Source organism: Salmo salar, chromosome 05 (genome assembly GCF_965601325.2).
Source record: "Salmo salar chromosome 05, fSalSal1, whole genome shotgun sequence".
In the NCBI taxonomy this organism is placed as follows: domain Eukaryota; kingdom Metazoa; phylum Chordata; class Actinopteri; order Salmoniformes; family Salmonidae; genus Salmo; species Salmo salar.
The window spans coordinates 8,082,225-8,102,451 of NC_138295.1; the positions used below are offsets into that span (position 1 = coordinate 8,082,225).

Genomic DNA, 20,227 nt, shown 5'->3' on the forward strand with positions numbered 1-20,227 from the left:
CCATCAGTTATTATGTTATTCTGATGTGTACCCCCCCATCAGTTATGATGTTATTCTGATGTGTACCCCCCCATCAGTTATGATGTTATTCTGATGTGTACCCCCCCATCAGTTATGATGTTATTCTGATGTGTACCCCCCCATCAGTTATGATGTTATTCTGATGTGTACCCCCCCCATCAGTTATGATGTTATTCTGATGTGTACCCCCCATCAGTTATGATGTTATTCTGATGTGTACCCCCCCCATCAGTTATGATGTTATTCTGATGTGTACCCCCCATCAGTTATGATGTTGTTCTGATGTGTACCCCCCCATCAGTTATGATGTTATTCTGATGTGTACCCCCCCCCCATCAGTTATGATGTTTTTCTGATGTGTACCCCCCCCCATCAGTTATGATGTTTTTCTGATGTGTACCCCCCCCATCAGTTATGATGTTATTCTGATGTGTACCCCCCCATCAGTTATGATGATATTCTGATGTGTACCCCCCCATCAGTTATGATGATATTCTGATGTGTACCCCCCCATCAGTTATGATGTTATTCTGATGTGTACCCCCCCATCAGTTATGATGTTATTCTGATGTGTACCCCCCCATCAGTTATGATGTTATTCTGATGTGTACCCCCCCATCAGTTATGATGTTATTCTGATGTGTACCCCCCCATCAGTTATGATGTTATTCTGATGTGTACCCCCCCATCAGTTTTGACATCATCTTCTCCAACTGGCTGCTGATGTATCTGAGCGACGAGGAGCTGACTTCACTAACAGAGAGGATGCTGGGATGGCTCTCCCCCGGAGGATACCTGTTCTTCAGGGAGTCCTGCAACTACCAATCAGGTACGAGCTCTAAAATCACCTGAATATCTATTGTGAGTCACTCTTCCAGACTAATGAATCCCTAAACCCTCCTGTAGAGCTGAGAGGTTACTGTCTAATGAACCCCTAAACCCTCCTGTAGAGCTGAGAGGTTACTGTCTAATGAATCCCTAAACCCTCCTGTAGAGCTGAGAGGTTACTGTTTAATGAATCCCTAAACCCTCCTGTAGAGCTGAGAGGTTACTGTCTAATGAACCCCTAAACCGTCCTGTAGAGCTGAGAGGTTACTGTCTAATGAATCCCTAAACCCTCCTGTTGTCACGTCCTGACCAGCAGATGGAGCTATTGTTTTAGTTTTGGGGTCAGGACGTGGCAGTTTTGTGTACGGGGAATGTTTGTATTGTTGATTGGGACTTCCAATTGAAGGCAGGTGTGTTGAGTTGCCTTTGATTGGAAGTCCTATATAGGTGTGTGTGTTTTTCTTTGGGGTTGTGGTTGGTTGTTTTTGCACTGCGTTTCTAGCCTGCAGAACTGTAGCTGTTGTCACCTTTATTTTATTGTTATGTGGATGCTTTACTCCTTATTTGTAATTAAATATGAGTATTCACATACCTGCTGCGCCTTGGTCCATTTATGAAGACAGTCGTTACAGAACCACCCACCAAACCAGGACCAAGCAGCGGAAGAGGAAGGAGCAGCGCCAGGAGGAACGTAAGGAATGGACCTGGCAGGACGAAAGACAATTCTGGGAGGACAAGTTAAGGGAGCTTAGGAAACCCGAGAAGCACCCCCCAATAAATGTTTTGGGGGGGGCACACGGGTAGCTTGGCCAGGCCAGGGAAGAGCCGTAAGCCAGCTACCCGTGACTACAGGGAGGTGCGTATGAGGTGGAGGGCGCCATGTTACGCTGAGGTACGCACCATCTTGCCTATACGGACGCACAGCCCAGTTCGCCCAGTACCAGCGCCCCGCAGGTGCCAGGGCAAGGTGAGCATCGAGCCGGAAGGGGTGATGCCAACCCTGCACTCAAGACCGCCAGTGCGCCCTTTCGGTCCGGTGTTTCCCGCTAGACGCACTAGCATGGAGGTGCGTGTCTCCAGGCTGGCACGTCCAATACCAGCCCCACGCATCAGGAGTCTAGTGTGTCAGCCCAGCCTCGCCAGTCAACAGTCACCAGAGCTGCCCGCCAGTCAACAGTCACCAGAGCTGCCCGCCAGTCAACAGTCACCAGAGCTGCCCGCCAGTCAACAGTCACCAGTGCTGCCCGCCAGTCAACAGTCACCAGAGCTGCCCGCCAGTCAACAGTCACCAGAGCTGCCCGCCAGTCAACAGTCACCAGAGCTGCCCGCCAGTCGTAAGTCGCCAGAGCTGCCCGCCAGTCGTAAGTCGCCAGAGCTGCCCGCCAGTCGTAAGTCGCCAGAGCTGCCCGCCAGTCGTAAGTCGCCAGAGCTGCCCGCCAGTCGTAAGTCGCCAGAGCTGCCCGCCAGTCGTAAGTCGCCAGAGCTGCCAGACTGCCCGGAGCTGCCAGAGTGGCCAGACTGCCCGGAGCTGCCAGAGTGGCCAGACTGCCCGGAGCTGCCAGAGTGGCCCTCCTGCCCTCCGGCCCAGCCCGAGTGGCCCGCATGTCCTCCGACCCAGCCCGAGTGGCCCGCATGTCCTCCGACCCAGCCCGAGTGGTCCGTCTGCCAGGGTCAGCCCGAGTGGCCCGTCTGCCCGGCGCAGCTATCGGCGCCACCAAAGTGGGCGACGCCGAAGGTGGAGCGAGGTCCACGTCCTGCACCTGAGCCACCTCCAGGATAGGTGGGTTGGGGAGGGAGGGTGTAGCACAGTGCCGTCGGTGACGGCAGCCACCCTCCCTTCCCTCCCTTATTGTTTAGGGGTTATTGTTTATGGGTTTTTTGTTGGTGTTTTCTGTTGGTAGGTGCATTCCGGGGTCTGCACCTTGAGGGGGGTACTGTCACGTCCTGACCAGCAGATGGAGCTATTGTTTTAGTTTTGGGGTCAGGACGTGGCAGTTTTGTGTATGGGGAATGTTTGTATTGTTGATTGGGACTTCCAATTGAAGGCAGGTGTGTTGAGTTGCCTTTGATTGGAAGTCCTATATAGGTGTGTGTGTTTTTCTTTGGGGTTGTGGGTGGTTGTTTTTGCACTGCGTTTCTAGCCAGCAGAACTGTAGCTGTTGTCACCTTTATTGTATTGTTATGTGGATGCTTTACTCCTTATTTGTAATTAAATATGAGTATTCACATACCTGCTGCGCCTTGGTCCATTTATGAAGACAGCCGTTACACCTGTAGAGCTGAGAGGTTACTGTCTAATGAATCCCTAAACCCTCCTGTAGAGCTGAGAGGTTACTGTCTAATGAATCCCTAAACCCTCCTGTAGAGCTGAGAGGTTACTGTTACATGAATCCCTAAACCCTCCTGTAGAGCTGAGAGGTTACTGTCTAATGAATCCCTAAACCCTCCTGTAGAGCTGAGAGGTTACTGTCTAATGAATCCCTAAACCCTCCTGTAGAGCTGAGAGGTTACTGTCTAATGAATCCCTAAACCCTCCTGTAGAGCTGAGAGGTTACTGTCTAATGAATCCCTAAACCCTCCTGTAGAGCTGAGAGGTTACTGTCTAATGAATCCCTAAACCGTCCTGTAGAGCTGAGAGGTTACTGTCTAATGAATCCCTAAACCCTCCTGTAGAGCTGAGAGGTTACTGTCTAATGAACCCCTAAACTCTCCTGTAGAGCTGAGAGGTTACTGTCTAATGAATCCCTAAACCCTCCTGTAGAGCTGAGGGGTTTGGATAGGTGGAAGCAACATGGTGGTATATCTACCCAGACACTCTTCTCATCCTGTCGTCTTCTCATAATTTATTACCTAACTTAACAGATCACTATTCAGTCCACTTTCACCTTCATGGGTTACTTAAATTTACATCATATAGTCTACTGTCCATCTGTAAGGGATAATAAATTAGGCTTTTCGTTCTATGGTGAATAATGAATAACGTGACCCTTCCACGGAGTTGCATTATTTTCCAGAGAACGCATAGTGCCCCAAGTTGATTATCCTTTTTAATACCTTGGCTATCATTTAACACATTTGCCGCTAGATATGTGTTCCTTTGCCGCTAGATAGGTGTTCATGATCCACTGAAGTAGCTAGCTAGTTTACTAGATAGCTACAGTAGTTGCCGTGGTAACCAAACAAATTTAGCTGGTTTATCTAAGTAAACCATCAGTTCTAGCTTGCCATTATGAAAATGTTTTCAATTTGTCTTTTGCTTTCAAAAGCAGCTCAAAGATAGAACGTGTAAGAATGAACTGTAGCCATTGAATTCTACCGTGCAACTATACTGTGGGTTATAGGAAAATAATGCACGCTCTAGAATGCGCTTCAAGCCAATCAGAAACAAGTATTCAACAATGCCATGGTATAAATCGGTATGATTGTAAACATTTACATTAGTTTTTTCCAACTCCTTACACACGTTTTCAAAACTCTACACACAATTCCCAAAACTGCCTCACATCTCCTTCAAAATGTAACACTGCATTCAAAATGCCATAAACACGTGTCAGAATGAAACACTGCTTTCATAATAGTACATTTTTGGATATACCATGTAAACACTGTTGTTCTAAATCTAAAGCTCTTTGGTCTTTCATAGGTTTATATCTACATTTCAATACAATGTTCTACAGTGAAAGTAATCTGCTGAGAGGGGTAACAAGTACACTGTTAACACCAATGCAGTGTGGAAACAGAAAATATTTATTAGGCCAAACATTACTGTTGTATACAGTAGCATACAACAAAACCATAAACATATGTAAACCAAAAGTATATTCTTTATAATACAGTAAAGAACACAATTGTGTGTGTGGGGTCCCGGGGGGGGGCAAGTCACCAGTGCTAAGCTACGCTTCATCTCTTCTCCGGGCTGGGTCTGGCCACAATACTTCGTCCACATCACAAGATACTTCCCTCGATGTTTGGCAAGAGAAAACGTATCTCCTAGCATGGCGTATCCAACCTTGGACAGAGGCAACCTCTATGTCCCCACATGCGTCCTCCATTGCCTGGAGAAGCGGCATGCGGACATAGGGTTGGCGATCATACACTTTCCAGCGCCAGGCTGAGAAGAATTCCTCTATGGGATTTAGAAAAGGTGAATATGGGGGTAGGTACAAAACTACAAATTGTGGATGGGTGGCAAACCAGTTTTGGACCAGAACAGCCCGGTGAAAACTAACATTGTCCCATAAAACCACAAATCTAGCAGGCTCCCGATCTAGGTCAGGGACAAGCATTGTGTAAATTGCATCCAGAAAAGTGAGCATATGGCCGGTGTTGTACGGACCCAGTGTGGCATTGTGATGGAGGACCCCGTTTTGAGGGATGGCAGCACAGTTATATTACCCCCACGCTGTCCAGGGACATTGGTAATTTCCCTCTGTCCTATTACATTTCTTCCACGGCGCCTGGTTTTGGTGAGGTTGAAGCCAACCTCATCCACATAAATAAATTAATGGCGAATTACATGGGCATCCAGCTCCAATACTCTCTGTAACAGACAAAAGGATATACAGATGAGTAAATATGGTATGTCTGAAGTACTAGAAGTAGTGTTGCATACATACCTCTACAAAGTCATGTCGCATATTCTTGACTCTGTCGGCGTTTCTCTCAAATGGCACCTTGTAAAGTTGTTTCATCATCACTCGGTGCTGTCGGAGGATGCGTTGTATGGTCGACAGGCTTACATCATTGATGTTGTTAAATATGGTGTCATTATTCAAGATATGCTCTCTTATCTCTCGAATCCTAATTGCATTGTTGGCCAAAACCATATTTATAATTGCAGTCTCTTGTACATCTGTAAACAAGCGTCCTCGTCCTCCATGATGTCTTTGCCTTTCCACTCTGTACAGAATTCAAACACAGTATGTGTTCAGCATAGGAACTGTAAACAATGTACAAAAAAAAGGTAGTACAGCATGATATCCAACCTCATTCATTCAATGCAGTGCAGTAAATGGATGGCTTAGAGTTACAAATGTTTATGCAATACTATGCAGTCATACGTATTTTACAGTACATTACTGTAATGCTAAAATAGTCATTAGATAGTTGCATACCTGTTCTCATTTCTGAAAGTTCGAATTATGGACGCCACTGTAAATCGACTCAAGTGGGGCTGGACTCTCAGTCCAGCCTCTCTCATGGTCAAACCGTGGTTGATCACATGATCAACAAGTGTTGCCCTAATCTCATCAGAGATGGCTCTCCTTCCTTCTCTTCTTTGCCCTCGTCCTCTTCTTCCTCGTCTTTGAATTTGTCCTCGTTGTTGTCCCCTGCCTCTCCCTCCTACTCCTCCTCTTGCTCTCTGTCTATTGTTCAAAACAGGTAATCTGACCTTTGACCTATTTATAGGCCTATACTACAGTAAAGCAGTGATTGGTTAGTGATCAGTTAAGCAATTAGAGTTTGCACATGTGAGGAGTGTGTGTGACCTGGTGAATAAGTGTAGCATTTTGATTGGTTGTGTTTGGAAAAGGAAAGCAAGTCACTTGTTAGATTTTTGTGTTTTAGGTAGAGACTTGTGTGTAGTGTTTTGAAAAAAAGTGTTTTATGCAATTGACAACTGAGTCAAAGGCTGAGAAATAGCTTATGGTTTTGGATATTTGGTGTGTAGTTTTGCACTTTGAGTGAGAGGTTTCGAAAATCGTGTGACATGAAAAGATTTTGTGTGTAAGCAGTTGGAAAAAACTGTAATGCTGCCATTAAACGCTATACTGCAAAGGCAATCAATGTCAATCACTGTTTCTCTCTCTCTCTCTCTCTCTCTCTCTCTCTCTCTCTCTCTCTCTCTCTCTCTCTCTCTCTCTCTAGGTGACTGTAAGATGAACTTTAACCTGTTGAGGACAGACGTTCCGCTAGCGGAACCCCTAGCCAATGGCATCGCACGGCGCGAAATACAAAACCAACCAACCACATAAACCCAAACCACAGCTAAATGCAGCACTAACCTTTGATGATCTTCATCAGATGACACTCCTAGGACATTATGTTATACAATACATGCATGTTTTGTTCAATCAAGTTCATATTTATATCAAAAAACAGCTTTTTACATTAGCATGTGATGTTCAGAACTAGCATACCCCCCGCAAACTTCCGGTGAATTTACTAAATTACTCATGATTAACGTATACATAACAATTACAATTATTTTAAGAATTATAGATACAGAACTCCTTTATACAATCGCTATGTCAGATTTTAAAATAGCTTTTTGGCGAAAGCACATTTTGCAATATTCTGAGTACATAGCTCGGCCATCACAGGCTAGCTAATTTGACACCCACCAAGTTTGGGGCTCACTAAACTCAGAATTACTATTAGAAAAATTGGATTACCTTTGCTGTTCTTCGTCAGAATGCACTCCCAGGACTTCTACTTCAACAACAAATGTTGTTTTGGTTCCAAATAATCCATAGTTATATCCAAATACCGCCGTTTTTTCCGTGCGTTCAGGTCACTATCCGAAGGGTGACGCGCGAGCGCATTTCGTGACAAATCAAATTCAAAATATACCATTACCGTACTTAGAAGCATGTCAAATGCTGTTTAAAATAAATTTTTATGCAATTTTTCTCGTAAAATAGCGATAATATTCCAACCGGGCAATGTTGTATTCATTCAAAGGCTGAAAGAAAAAAAATGGAGAAGTCTCGTGACCGCGCATCTCCAGTCTCACTGTCCCCAGGCTGACCACTTACAAACAGAGCTGTTGTACTTTGCCCAGAGACAGCAGACACCCCATTCCACTTTCTGGTGGCTTTAGAGAGCCATTGGAAGCCTTAGGAAGTGTCACGTTACAGCACAGATGCTGTAATGTCGATAGAGATGCAACAGAAGGACGACAAATTGTCAGACAGGGCACTTCCTGTATGGAATCTTCTCAGGTTTTGGCCTGCCATATGAGTTCTGTTATACTCACAGACACCATTCAAGCAGTTTTAGAAACTTTAGAGTGTTTTCTATCCAAATCTACTATTATATGCATATTGTAGTTTCTGGGCAGGAGTAGTAACCAGATTAAATCGGGTACGTTTTTTTATCCGGCCGTGAAAATACTGCCCCCTATCCCATAGAAGTTAACCCTATGTCACTACATCTCTCTGTCCTAGTGACTGTAAGATGACCCTTAAACCTACACCTCTCTCTCTCTCTCTCTCTGTCCAGGTGACTTTAAGAGGACATTTAACCCCACCCACTACAGATCGTCGGCCCACTACAGTCACCTGATGACAACAACACTGCGGGAGGAATCAGAGGGGGCGGAGAAGCAGGTGTTTGGCTTTGACATCGTGCTCAATAAAACCGTGCAAACATACATCAAGGTAGGTTGCTTTATTGCTACTGATTGTGTTATGTCTTAATATAATGTGTGTAAATAAATATTAATGGCCCTGTCAGGCTAGTGTGTGTGTGTGTGTGTGTGTGTGTGTGTGTGTGTGTGTGTGTGTGTGTGTGTGTGTGTGTGTGTGTGTGTGTGTGTGTGTGTGTGTGTGTGGTGTGTGTGTGTGTGTGTGTGTGTGAGAGAGTGTGTTTGGCATCTTACTCTCCCTATATCTTCCTGTCTCAGATGAAGAAAAACCAGAACCAGGTGTGTTGGCTGTTGGAGAAGGTGGGTCGGGACACCGCCTGTCAAGAGGGCTTCAGAACCTTCCAGCAGTTCCTGGACAACCAGCAGTACACACGCAAAGGCATCCTGCGATACGAGAAGATGTTTGGGGCAGGATACGTCAGCACTGGGGGACCCAGCACTACCAAGGTGGGTTTGAGGTTTGGGAGTCCTGCACACACGCGCACACACACACACACGCGCACGCTCGTGCGCACATATATACACATTCACACATGCGCACACACTCACACACACACGCTCGTGCGCACATTCATACACACTCACACATATACACACACACACACCGCCAACATAGGTTTGTGACATCAAGACCCAGAGCAGAAAGGTTGTTGTTTTCCTATGGACATAGGAACCACGACAGAGTTGACAAAAAAATGACTGAAACATGGAAGGACAACACACAGGAGAGATTGTATAGTTACTGTTTAGACTGGGTTACACAGACTGCTGAAACATGACAAAACACAGGAGAGATTGTATAGTTACTGTTTAGACTGGGTTACACAGACTGCTGGAACATGACAACACACAGGAGAGATTGTGTAGTTACTGTTTAGACTGGGTTACACAGACTGCCACGGTACTGTGCTCTTTTGGCCTTCTCTGTATACAAATACCAAACGCGTGTGTAGTTATTATTGGAATGGACTTGACACGTTCTGGTTTTTTGTTACTTTGTGGTGAAAAGGAGTTTGTGGACCTGCTGAACTTGAAGCCTGGGATGAAGGTGCTGGATGTGGGGTGTGGCATCGGTGGCGGAAACTTCTACATGGCAAAGGTCAGCCCAAGTGACATTAGTATATAGGAGAAATGGTCCAGTCCACTATATATGTACATTCACGTTACACACAGCAGGATGTCGTTAGGTCATATATCCCAATGATGGCGATGATGTTCTGCAGGCCTTCGGCGTGGAGGTGCTGGGCCTGGACCTGTCAGCCAACATGGTGGATATCGCCATAGAGAGGGCCATGGAGGAGAAACTTCCATCGGTGAGTCTGATTGGTCGTCAGTTGAATGAGGTCATGTTGTTGCTGTCAGCTGGACTTGGATATGTTTGATGGTGGAACAACAGTTGTCTCCTTCCTTGCAGTTATTTATGTGTGTTTCCCTACAATGAGAAACATACTAGGTTAGAGTTACTAGGTCTACAATGAGAAACATACTAGGTTAGAGTTACTAGGTCTACAATGAGAAACATACTAGGTTAGAGTTACTAGGTCTACAATGAGAAACATACTAGGTTAGGGTTACTAGGTCTACAATGAGAAACATACCAGGTTAGAGTTACTAGGTCTACAATGAGAAACATACTAGGTTAGAGTTACTAGGTCTACAATGAGAAACATACTACGTTAGAGTTACTAGGTCTACAATGAGAAACATACTAGGTTAGAGTTACTAGGTCTACAATGAGAAACATACTAGGTTAGAGTTACTAGGTCTACAATGAGAAACATACTAGGTTAGAGTTACTAGGTCTACAATGAGAAACATACTAGGTTAGAGTTACTAGGTCTACAATGAGAAACATACTAGGTTAGAGTTACTAGGTCTACAATGAGAAACATACTAGGTTAGAGTTACTAGGTCTACAATGAGAAACATACTAGGTTAGGGTTACTAGGTCTACAATGAGAAACATACTAGGTTAGGGTTACTAGGTCTACAATGAGAAACATACTAGGTTAGAGTTACTAGGTCTACAATGAGAAACATACTAGGTTAGGGTTAGAGTTACTAGGTCTACAATGAGAAACATACTAGGTTAGAGTTACTAGGTCTACAATGAGAAACATACTAGGTTAGAGTTACTAGGTCTACAATGAGAAACATACTAGGTTAGAGTTACTAGGTCTACAATGAGAAACATACTAGGTTAGAGTTACTAGGTCTACAATGAGAAACATACTAGGTTAGAGTTACTAGGTCTACAATGAGAAACATACTAGGTTAGAGTTACTAGGTCTACAATGAGAAACATACTAGGTTAGAGTTACTAGGTCTACAATGAGAAACATACTAGGTTAGGGTTAGAGTTACTAGGTCTACAATGAGAAACATACTAGGTTAGAGTTACTAGGTCTACAATGAGAAACATACTAGGTTAGAGTTACTAGGTCTACAATGAGAAACATACTAGGTTAGGGTTACTAGGTCTACAATGAGAAACATACTAGGTTAGAGTTACTAGGTCTACGATGAGAAACATACTAGGTTAGAGTTACTAGGTCTACAATGAGAAACATACTAGGTTAGAGTTACTAGGTCTACAATGAGAAACATACTAGGTTAGAGTTACTAGGTCTACAATGAGAAACATACTAGGTTAGAGTTACTAGGTCTACAATGAGAAACATACTAGGTTAGAGTTACTAGGTCTACAATGAGAAACATACTAGGTTAGAGTTACTAGGTCTACAATGAGAAACATACTAGGTTAGAGTTACTAGGTCTACAATGAGAAACATACTAGGTTAGAGTTACTAGGTCTACAATGAGAAACATACTAGGTTAGAGTTACTAGGTCTACAATGAGAAACATACTAGGTTAGGGTTACTAGGTCTACAATGAGAAACATACTAGGTTAGGGTTAGAGTTACTAGGTCTACAGTGAGAAACATACTGGGTTAGGGTTAGAGTTACTAGGTCTACAATGAGAAACATACTGGGTTAGGGTTAGAGTTACTAGGTCTACAATGAGAAACATACTGGGTTAGAGTTACTAGGTCTACAATGAGAAACATACTAGGTTAGAGTTACTAGGTCAACAATGAGAAACATACTAGGTTAGAGTTACTAGGTCTACAATGAGAAACATACTAGGTTAGAGTTACTAGGTCTACAATGAGAAACATACTAGGTTAGAGTTACTAGGTCTACAATGAGAAACATACTAGGTTAGAGTTACTAGGTCTACAATGAGAAACATACTAGGTTAGAGTTACTAGGTCAACAATGAGAAACATACTAGGTTAGAGTTACTAGGTTTACAATGAGAAACATACTAGGTTAGGGTTAGAGTTACTAGGTCTACAATGAGAAACATACTAAGTTAGAGTTACTAGGTCTACAATGAGAAACATACTAGGTTAGGGTTACTAGGTCTACAATGAGAAACATACTAGGTTAGGGTTAGAGTTACTAGGTCTACAATGAGAAACATACTAGGTTAGTTACTAGGTCTACAATGAGAAACATACTAGGTTAGGGTTAGAGTTACTAGGTCTACAATGAGAAATATACTAGGTTAGAGTTACTAGGTCTACAATGAGAAACATACTAGGTTAGAGTTACTAGGTCTACAATGAGAAACATACTAGGTTAGAGTTACTAGGTCTACAATGAGAAACATACTAGGTTAGAGTTACTAGGTCTACAATGAGAAACATACTAGGTTAGAGTTACTAGGTCTACAATGAGAAACATACTAGGTTAGAGTTACTAGGTCTACAATGAGAAACATACTAGGTTAGGGTTAGAGTTACTAGGTCTACAATGAGAAACATACTAGGTTAGAGTTACTAGGTCTACAATGAGAAACATACTAGGTTAGAGTTACCAGGTCTACAATGAGAAACATACTAGGTTAGAGTTACTAGGTCTACAATGAGAAACATACTAGGTTAGAGTTACTAGGTCTACAATGAGAAACATACTAGGTTAGAGTTACTAGGTCTACAATGAGAAACATACTAGGTTAGAGTTACTAGGTCTACAATGAGAAACATACTAGGTTAGAGTTACTAGGTCTACAATGAGAAACATACTAGGTTAGGGTTAGAGTTACTAGGTCTACAATGAGAAACATACTAGGTTATAGTTACTAGGTCTACAATGAGAAACATACTAGGTTAGAGTTACTAGGTCTACAATGAGAAACATACTAGGTTAGAGTTACTAGGTCTACAATGAGAAACATACTAGGTTAGAGTTACTAGGTCTACAATGAGAAACATACTAGGTTAGAGTTACTAGGTCTACAATGAGAAACATACTAGGTTAGAGTTACTAGGTCTACAATGAGAAACATACTAGGTTAGAGTTACCAGGTCTACAATGAGAAACATACTAGGTTAGAGTTACTAGGTCTACAATGAGAAACATACTAGGTTAGAGTTACTAGGTCTACAATGAGAAACATACTAGGTTAGAGTTACTAGGTCTACAATGAGAAACATACTAGGTTAGAGTTACTAGGTCTACAATGAGAAACATACTAGGTTAGGGTTACTAGGTCTACAATGAGAAACATACTAGGTTAGGGTTACTAGGTCTACAATGAGAAACATACTAGGTTAGAGTTACTAGGTCTACAATGAGAAACATACTAGGTTAGGGTTAGAGTTACTAGGTCTACAATGAGAAACATACTAGGTTAGAGTTACTAGGTCTACAATGAGAAACATACTAGGTTAGAGTTACTAGGTCTACAATGAGAAACATACTAGGTTAGAGTTACTAGGTCTACAATGAGAAACATACTAGGTTAGGGTTACTAGGTCTACAATGAGAAACATACTAGGTTAGGGTTACTAGGTCTACAATGAGAAACATACTAGGTTAGAGTTACTAGGTCTACAATGAGAAACATACTAGGTTAGGGTTAGAGTTACTAGGTCTACAATGAGAAACATACTAGGTTAGAGTTACTAGGTCTACAATGAGAAACATACTAGGTTAGAGTTACTAGGTCTACAATGAGAAACATACTAGGTTAGAGTTACTAGGTCTACAATGAGAAACATACTAGGTTAGAGTTACTAGGTCTACAATGAGAAACATACTAGGTTAGAGTTACTAGGTCTACAATGAGAAACATACTAGGTTAGAGTTACTAGGTCTACAATGAGAAACATACTAGGTTAGAGTTACTAGGTCTACAATGAGAAACATACTAGGTTAGGGTTAGAGTTACTAGGTCTACAATGAGAAACATACTAGGTTAGAGTTACTAGGTCTACAATGAGAAACATACTAGGTTAGAGTTACTAGGTCTACAATGAGAAACATACTAGGTTAGGGTTACTAGGTCTACAATGAGAAACATACTAGGTTAGAGTTACTAGGTCTACGATGAGAAACATACTAGGTTAGAGTTACTAGGTCTACAATGAGAAACATACTAGGTTAGAGTTACTAGGTCTACAATGAGAAACATACTAGGTTAGAGTTACTAGGTCTACAATGAGAAACATACTAGGTTAGAGTTACTAGGTCTACAATGAGAAACATACTAGGTTAGAGTTACTAGGTCTACAATGAGAAACATACTAGGTTAGAGTTACTAGGTCTACAATGAGAAACATACTAGGTTAGAGTTACTAGGTCTACAATGAGAAACATACTAGGTTAGAGTTACTAGGTCTACAATGAGAAACATACTAGGTTAGGGTTACTAGGTCTACAATGAGAAACATACTAGGTTAGGGTTAGAGTTACTAGGTCTACAGTGAGAAACATACTGGGTTAGGGTTAGAGTTACTAGGTCTACAATGAGAAACATACTGGGTTAGGGTTAGAGTTACTAGGTCTACAATGAGAAACATACTGGGTTAGAGTTACTAGGTCTACAATGAGAAACATACTAGGTTAGAGTTACTAGGTCTACAATGAGAAACATACTAGGTTAGAGTTACTAGGTCTACAATGAGAAACATACTAGGTTAGAGTTACTAGGTCAACAATGAGAAACATACTAGGTTAGAGTTACTAGGTCTACAATGAGAAACATACTAGGTTAGAGTTACTAGGTCTACAATGAGAAACATACTAGGTTAGAGTTACTAGGTCTACAATGAGAAACATACTAGGTTAGAGTTACTAGGTCTACAATGAGAAACATACTAGGTTAGAGTTACTAGGTCAACAATGAGAAACATACTAGGTTAGAGTTACTAGGTTTACAATGAGAAACATACTAGGTTAGGGTTAGAGTTACTAGGTCTACAATGAGAAACATACTAAGTTAGAGTTACTAGGTCTACAATGAGAAACATACTAGGTTAGGGTTACTAGGTCTACAATGAGAAACATACTAGGTTAGGGTTAGAGTTACTAGGTCTACAATGAGAAACATACTAGGTTAGTTACTAGGTCTACAATGAGAAACATACTAGGTTAGGGTTAGAGTTACTAGGTCTACAATGAGAAATATACTAGGTTAGAGTTACTAGGTCTACAATGAGAAACATACTAGGTTAGAGTTACTAGGTCTACAATGAGAAACATACTAGGTTAGAGTTACTAGGTCTACAATGAGAAACATACTAGGTTAGAGTTACTAGGTCTACAATGAGAAACATACTAGGTTAGAGTTACTAGGTCTACAATGAGAAACATACTAGGTTAGAGTTACTAGGTCTACAATGAGAAACATACTAGGTTAGGGTTAGAGTTACTAGGTCTACAATGAGAAACATACTAGGTTAGAGTTACTAGGTCTACAATGAGAAACATACTAGGTTAGAGTTACCAGGTCTACAATGAGAAACATACTAGGTTAGAGTTACTAGGTCTACAATGAGAAACATACTAGGTTAGAGTTACTAGGTCTACAATGAGAAACATACTAGGTTAGAGTTACTAGGTCTACAATGAGAAACATACTAGGTTAGAGTTACTAGGTCTACAATGAGAAACATACTAGGTTAGAGTTACTAGGTCTACAATGAGAAACATACTAGGTTAGGGTTAGAGTTACTAGGTCTACAATGAGAAACATACTAGGTTATAGTTACTAGGTCTACAATGAGAAACATACTAGGTTAGAGTTACTAGGTCTACAATGAGAAACATACTAGGTTAGAGTTACTAGGTCTACAATGAGAAACATACTAGGTTAGAGTTACTAGGTCTACAATGAGAAACATACTAGGTTAGAGTTACTAGGTCTACAATGAGAAACATACTAGGTTAGAGTTACTAGGTCTACAATGAGAAACATACTAGGTTAGAGTTACCAGGTCTACAATGAGAAACATACTAGGTTAGAGTTACTAGGTCTACAATGAGAAACATACTAGGTTAGAGTTACTAGGTCTACAATGAGAAACATACTAGGTTAGAGTTACTAGGTCTACAATGAGAAACATACTAGGTTAGGGTTACTAGGTCTACAATGAGAAACATACTAGGTTAGGGTTACTAGGTCTACAATGAGAAACATACTAGGTTAGAGTTACTAGGTCTACAATGAGAAACATACTAGGTTAGGGTTAGAGTTACTAGGTCTACAATGAGAAACATACTAGGTTAGAGTTACTAGGTCTACAATGAGAAACATACTAGGTTAGAGTTACTAGGTCTACAATGAGAAACATACTAGGTTAGAGTTACTAGGTCTACAATGAGAAACATACTAGGTTAGAGTTACTAGGTCTACAATGAGAAACATACTAGGTTAGAGTTACTAGGTCTACAATGAGAAACATACTAGGTTAGAGTTACTAGGTCTACAATGAGAAACATACTAGGTTAGAGTTACTAGGTCTACAATGAGAAACATACTAGGTTAGAGTTACTAGGTCTACAATGAGAAACATACTAGGTTAGAGTTACTAGGTCTACAATGAGAAACATACTAGGTTAGGGTTACTAGGTCTACAATGAGAAACATACTAGGTTAGAGTTACTAGGTCTACAATGAGAAACATACTAGGTTAGAGTTACTAGGTCTACAATGAGAAACATACTAGGTTAGGGTTAGAGTTACTAGGTCTACAATGAGAAACATACTGGGTTAGGGTTAGAGTTACTAGGTCTACAATGAGAAACATACTGGGTTAGGGTTAGAGTTACTAGGTCTACAATGAGAAACATACTAGGTTAGAGTTACTAGGTCAACAATGAGAAACATACTAGGTTAGAGTTACTAGGTTTACAATGAGAAACATACTAGGTTAGGGTTAGAGTTACTAGGTCTACAATGAGAAACATACTAAGTTAGAGTTACTAGGTCTACAATGAGAAACATACTAGGTTAGGGTTACTAGGTCTACAATGAGAAACATACTAGGTTAGGGTTAGAGTTACTAGGTCTACAATGAGAAACATACTAGGTTAGTTACTAGGTCTACAATGAGAAACATACTAGGTTAGGGTTAGAGTTACTAGGTCTACAATGAGAAATATACTAGGTTAGAGTTACTAGGTCTACAATGAGAAACATACTAGGTTAGAGTTACTAGGTCTACAATGAGAAACATACTAGGTTAGAGTTACTAGGTCTACAATGAGAAACATACTAGGTTAGAGTTACTAGGTCTACAATGAGAAACATACTAGGTTAGAGTTACTAGGTCTACAATGAGAAACATACTAGGTTAGAGTTACTAGGTCTACAATGAGAAACATACTAGGTTAGGGTTAGGGTTACTAGGTCTACAATGAGAAACATACTAGGTTAGAGTTACTAGGTCTACAATGAGAAACATACTAGGTTAGAGTTACTAGGTCTACAATGAGAAACATACTAGGTTAGGTTACTAGGTCTACAATGAGAAACATACTAGGTTAGAGTTACTAGGTCTACAATGAGAAACATACTAGGTTAGAGTTACTAGGTCTACAATGAGAAACATACTAGGTTAGGGTTACTAGGTCTACAATGAGAAACATACTAGGTTAGAGTTACTAGGTCAACAATGAGAAACATACTAGGTTAGAGTTACTAGGTTTACAATGAGAAACATACTAGGTTAGGGTTAGAGTTACTAGGTCTACAATGAGAAACATACTAAGTTAGAGTTACTAGGTCTACAATGAGAAACATACTAGGTTAGGGTTACTAGGTCTACAATGAGAAACATACTAGGTTAGGGTTAGAGTTACTAGGTCTACAATGAGAAACATACTAGGTTAGTTACTAGGTCTACAATGAGAAACATACTAGGTTAGGGTTAGAGTTACTAGGTCTACAATGAGAAATATACTAGGTTAGAGTTACTAGGTCTACAATGAGAAACATACTAGGTTAGAGTTACTAGGTCTACAATGAGAAACATACTAGGTTAGAGTTACTAGGTCTACAATGAGAAACATACTAGGTTAGAGTTACTAGGTCTACAATGAGAAACATACTAGGTTAGAGTTACCAGGTCTACAATGAGAAACATACTAGGTTAGAGTTACTAGGTCTACAATGAGAAACATACTAGGTTAGAGTTACTAGGTCTACAATGAGAAACATACTAGGTTAGAGTTACTAGGTCTACAATGAGAAACATACTAGGTTAGAGTTACTAGGTCTACAATGAGAAACATACTAGGTTAGAGTTACTAGGTCTACAATGAGAAACATACTAGGTTAGGGTTAGAGTTACTAGGTCTACAATGAGAAACATACTAGGTTATAGTTACTAGGTCTACAATGAGAAACATACTAGGTTAGAGTTACTAGGTCTACAATGAGAAACATACTAGGTTAGAGTTACTAGGTCTACAATGAGAAACATACTAGGTTAGAGTTACTAGGTCTACAATGAGAAACATACTAGGTTAGAGTTACTAGGTCTACAATGAGAAACATACTAGGTTAGAGTTACTAGGTCTACAATGAGAAACATACTAGGTTAGAGTTACCAGGTCTACAATGAGAAACATACTAGGTTAGAGTTACTAGGTCTACAATGAGAAACATACTAGGTTAGAGTTACTAGGTCTACAATGAGAAACATACTAGGTTAGAGTTACTAGGTCTACAATGAGAAACATACTAGGTTAGGGTTACTAGGTCTACAATGAGAAACATACTAGGTTAGGGTTACTAGGTCTACAATGAGAAACATACTAGGTTAGAGTTACTAGGTCTACAATGAGAAACATACTAGGTTAGGGTTAGAGTTACTAGGTCTACAATGAGAAACATACTAGGTTAGAGTTACTAGGTCTACAATGAGAAACATACTAGGTTAGAGTTACTAGGTCTACAATGAGAAACATACTAGGTTAGAGTTACTAGGTCTACAATGAGAAACATACTAGGTTAGAGTTACTAGGTCTACAATGAGAAACATACTAGGTTAGAGTTACTAGGTCTACAATGAGAAACATACTAGGTTAGAGTTACTAGGTCTACAATGAGAAACATACTAGGTTAGAGTTACTAGGTCTACAATGAGAAACATACTAGGTTAGAGTTACTAGGTCTACAATGAGAAACATACTAGGTTAGAGTTACTAGGTCTACAATGAGAAACATACTAGGTTAGGGTTACTAGGTCTACAATGAGAAACATACTAGGTTAGAGTTACTAGGTCTACAATGAGAAACATACTAGGTTAGAGTTACTAGGTCTACAATGAGAAACATACTAGGTTAGGGTTAGAGTTACTAGGTCTACAATGAGAAACATACTGGGTTAGGGTTAGAGTTACTAGGTCTACAATGAGAAACATACTGGGTTAGGGTTAGAGTTACTAGGTCTACAATGAGAAACATACTAGGTTAGAGTTACTAGGTCAACAATGAGAAACATACTAGGTTAGAGTTACTAGGTTTACAATGAGAAACATACTAGGTTAGGGTTAGAGTTACTAGGTCTACAATGAGAAACATACTAAGTTAGAGTTACTAGGTCTACAATGAGAAACATACTAGGTTAGGGTTACTAGGTCTACAATGAGAAACATACTAGGTTAGGGTTAGAGTTACTAGGTCTACAATGAGAAACATACTAGGTTAGTTACTAGGTCTACAATGAGAAACATACTAGGTTAGGGTTAGAGTTACTAGGTCTACAATGAGAAATATACTAGGTTAGAGTTACTAGGTCTACAATGAGAAACATACTAGGTTAGAGTTACTAGGTCTACAATGAGAAACATACTAGGTTAGAGTTACTAGGTCTACAATGAGAAACATACTAGGTTAGAGTTACTAGGTCTACAATGAGAAACATACTAGGTTAGAGTTACTAGGTCTACAATGAGAAACATACTAGGTTAGAGTTACTAGGTCTACAATGAGAAACATACTAGGTTAGGGTTAGGGTTACTAGGTCTACAATGAGAAACATACTAGGTTAGAGTTACTAGGTCTACAATGAGAAACATACTAGGTTAGAGTTACTAGGTCTACAATGAGAAACATACTAGGTTAGTTACTAGGTCTACAATGAGAAACATACTAGGTTAGTTACTAGGTCTACAATGAGAAACATACTAGGTTAGAGTTACTAGGTCTACAATGAGAAACATACTAGGTTAGGGTTACTAGGTCTACAATGAGAAACATACTAGGTTAGAGTTACTAGGTCAACAATGAGAAACATACTAGGTTAGAGTTACTAGGTTTACAATGAGAAACATACTAGGTTAGGGTTAGAGTTACTAGGTCTACAATGAGAAACATACTAAGTTAGAGTTACTAGGTCTACAATGAGAAACATACTAGGTTAGGGTTACTAGGTCTACAATGAGAAACATACTAGGTTAGGGTTAGAGTTACTAGGTCTACAATGAGAAACATACTAGGTTAGTTACTAGGTCTACAATGAGAAACATACTAGGTTAGGGTTAGAGTTACTAGGTCTACAATGAGAAATATACTAGGTTAGAGTTACTAGGTCTACAATGAGAAACATACTAGGTTAGAGTTACTAGGTCTACAATGAGAAACATACTAGGTTAGAGTTACTAGGTCTACAATGAGAAACATACTAGGTTAGAGTTACTAGGTCTACAAT

At 40.5% G+C, this 20,227-nt stretch overlaps 1 protein-coding gene across 1 annotated transcript in view; it reads left to right on the forward strand.

Annotated features, from left to right (window-relative positions):
- pmt (phosphoethanolamine methyltransferase) overlaps positions 1-20,227 on the forward strand; it is a 55,149-nt gene that overhangs the window by 3,650 nt on the left and 31,272 nt on the right. Inside the window, 5 exon segments of the mRNA NM_001173879.1 lie at positions 714-850; positions 8,074-8,231; positions 8,477-8,665; positions 9,228-9,317; positions 9,442-9,531. Coding sequence (NP_001167350.1) covers positions 714-850; positions 8,074-8,231; positions 8,477-8,665; positions 9,228-9,317; positions 9,442-9,531 — 664 coding nt within the window.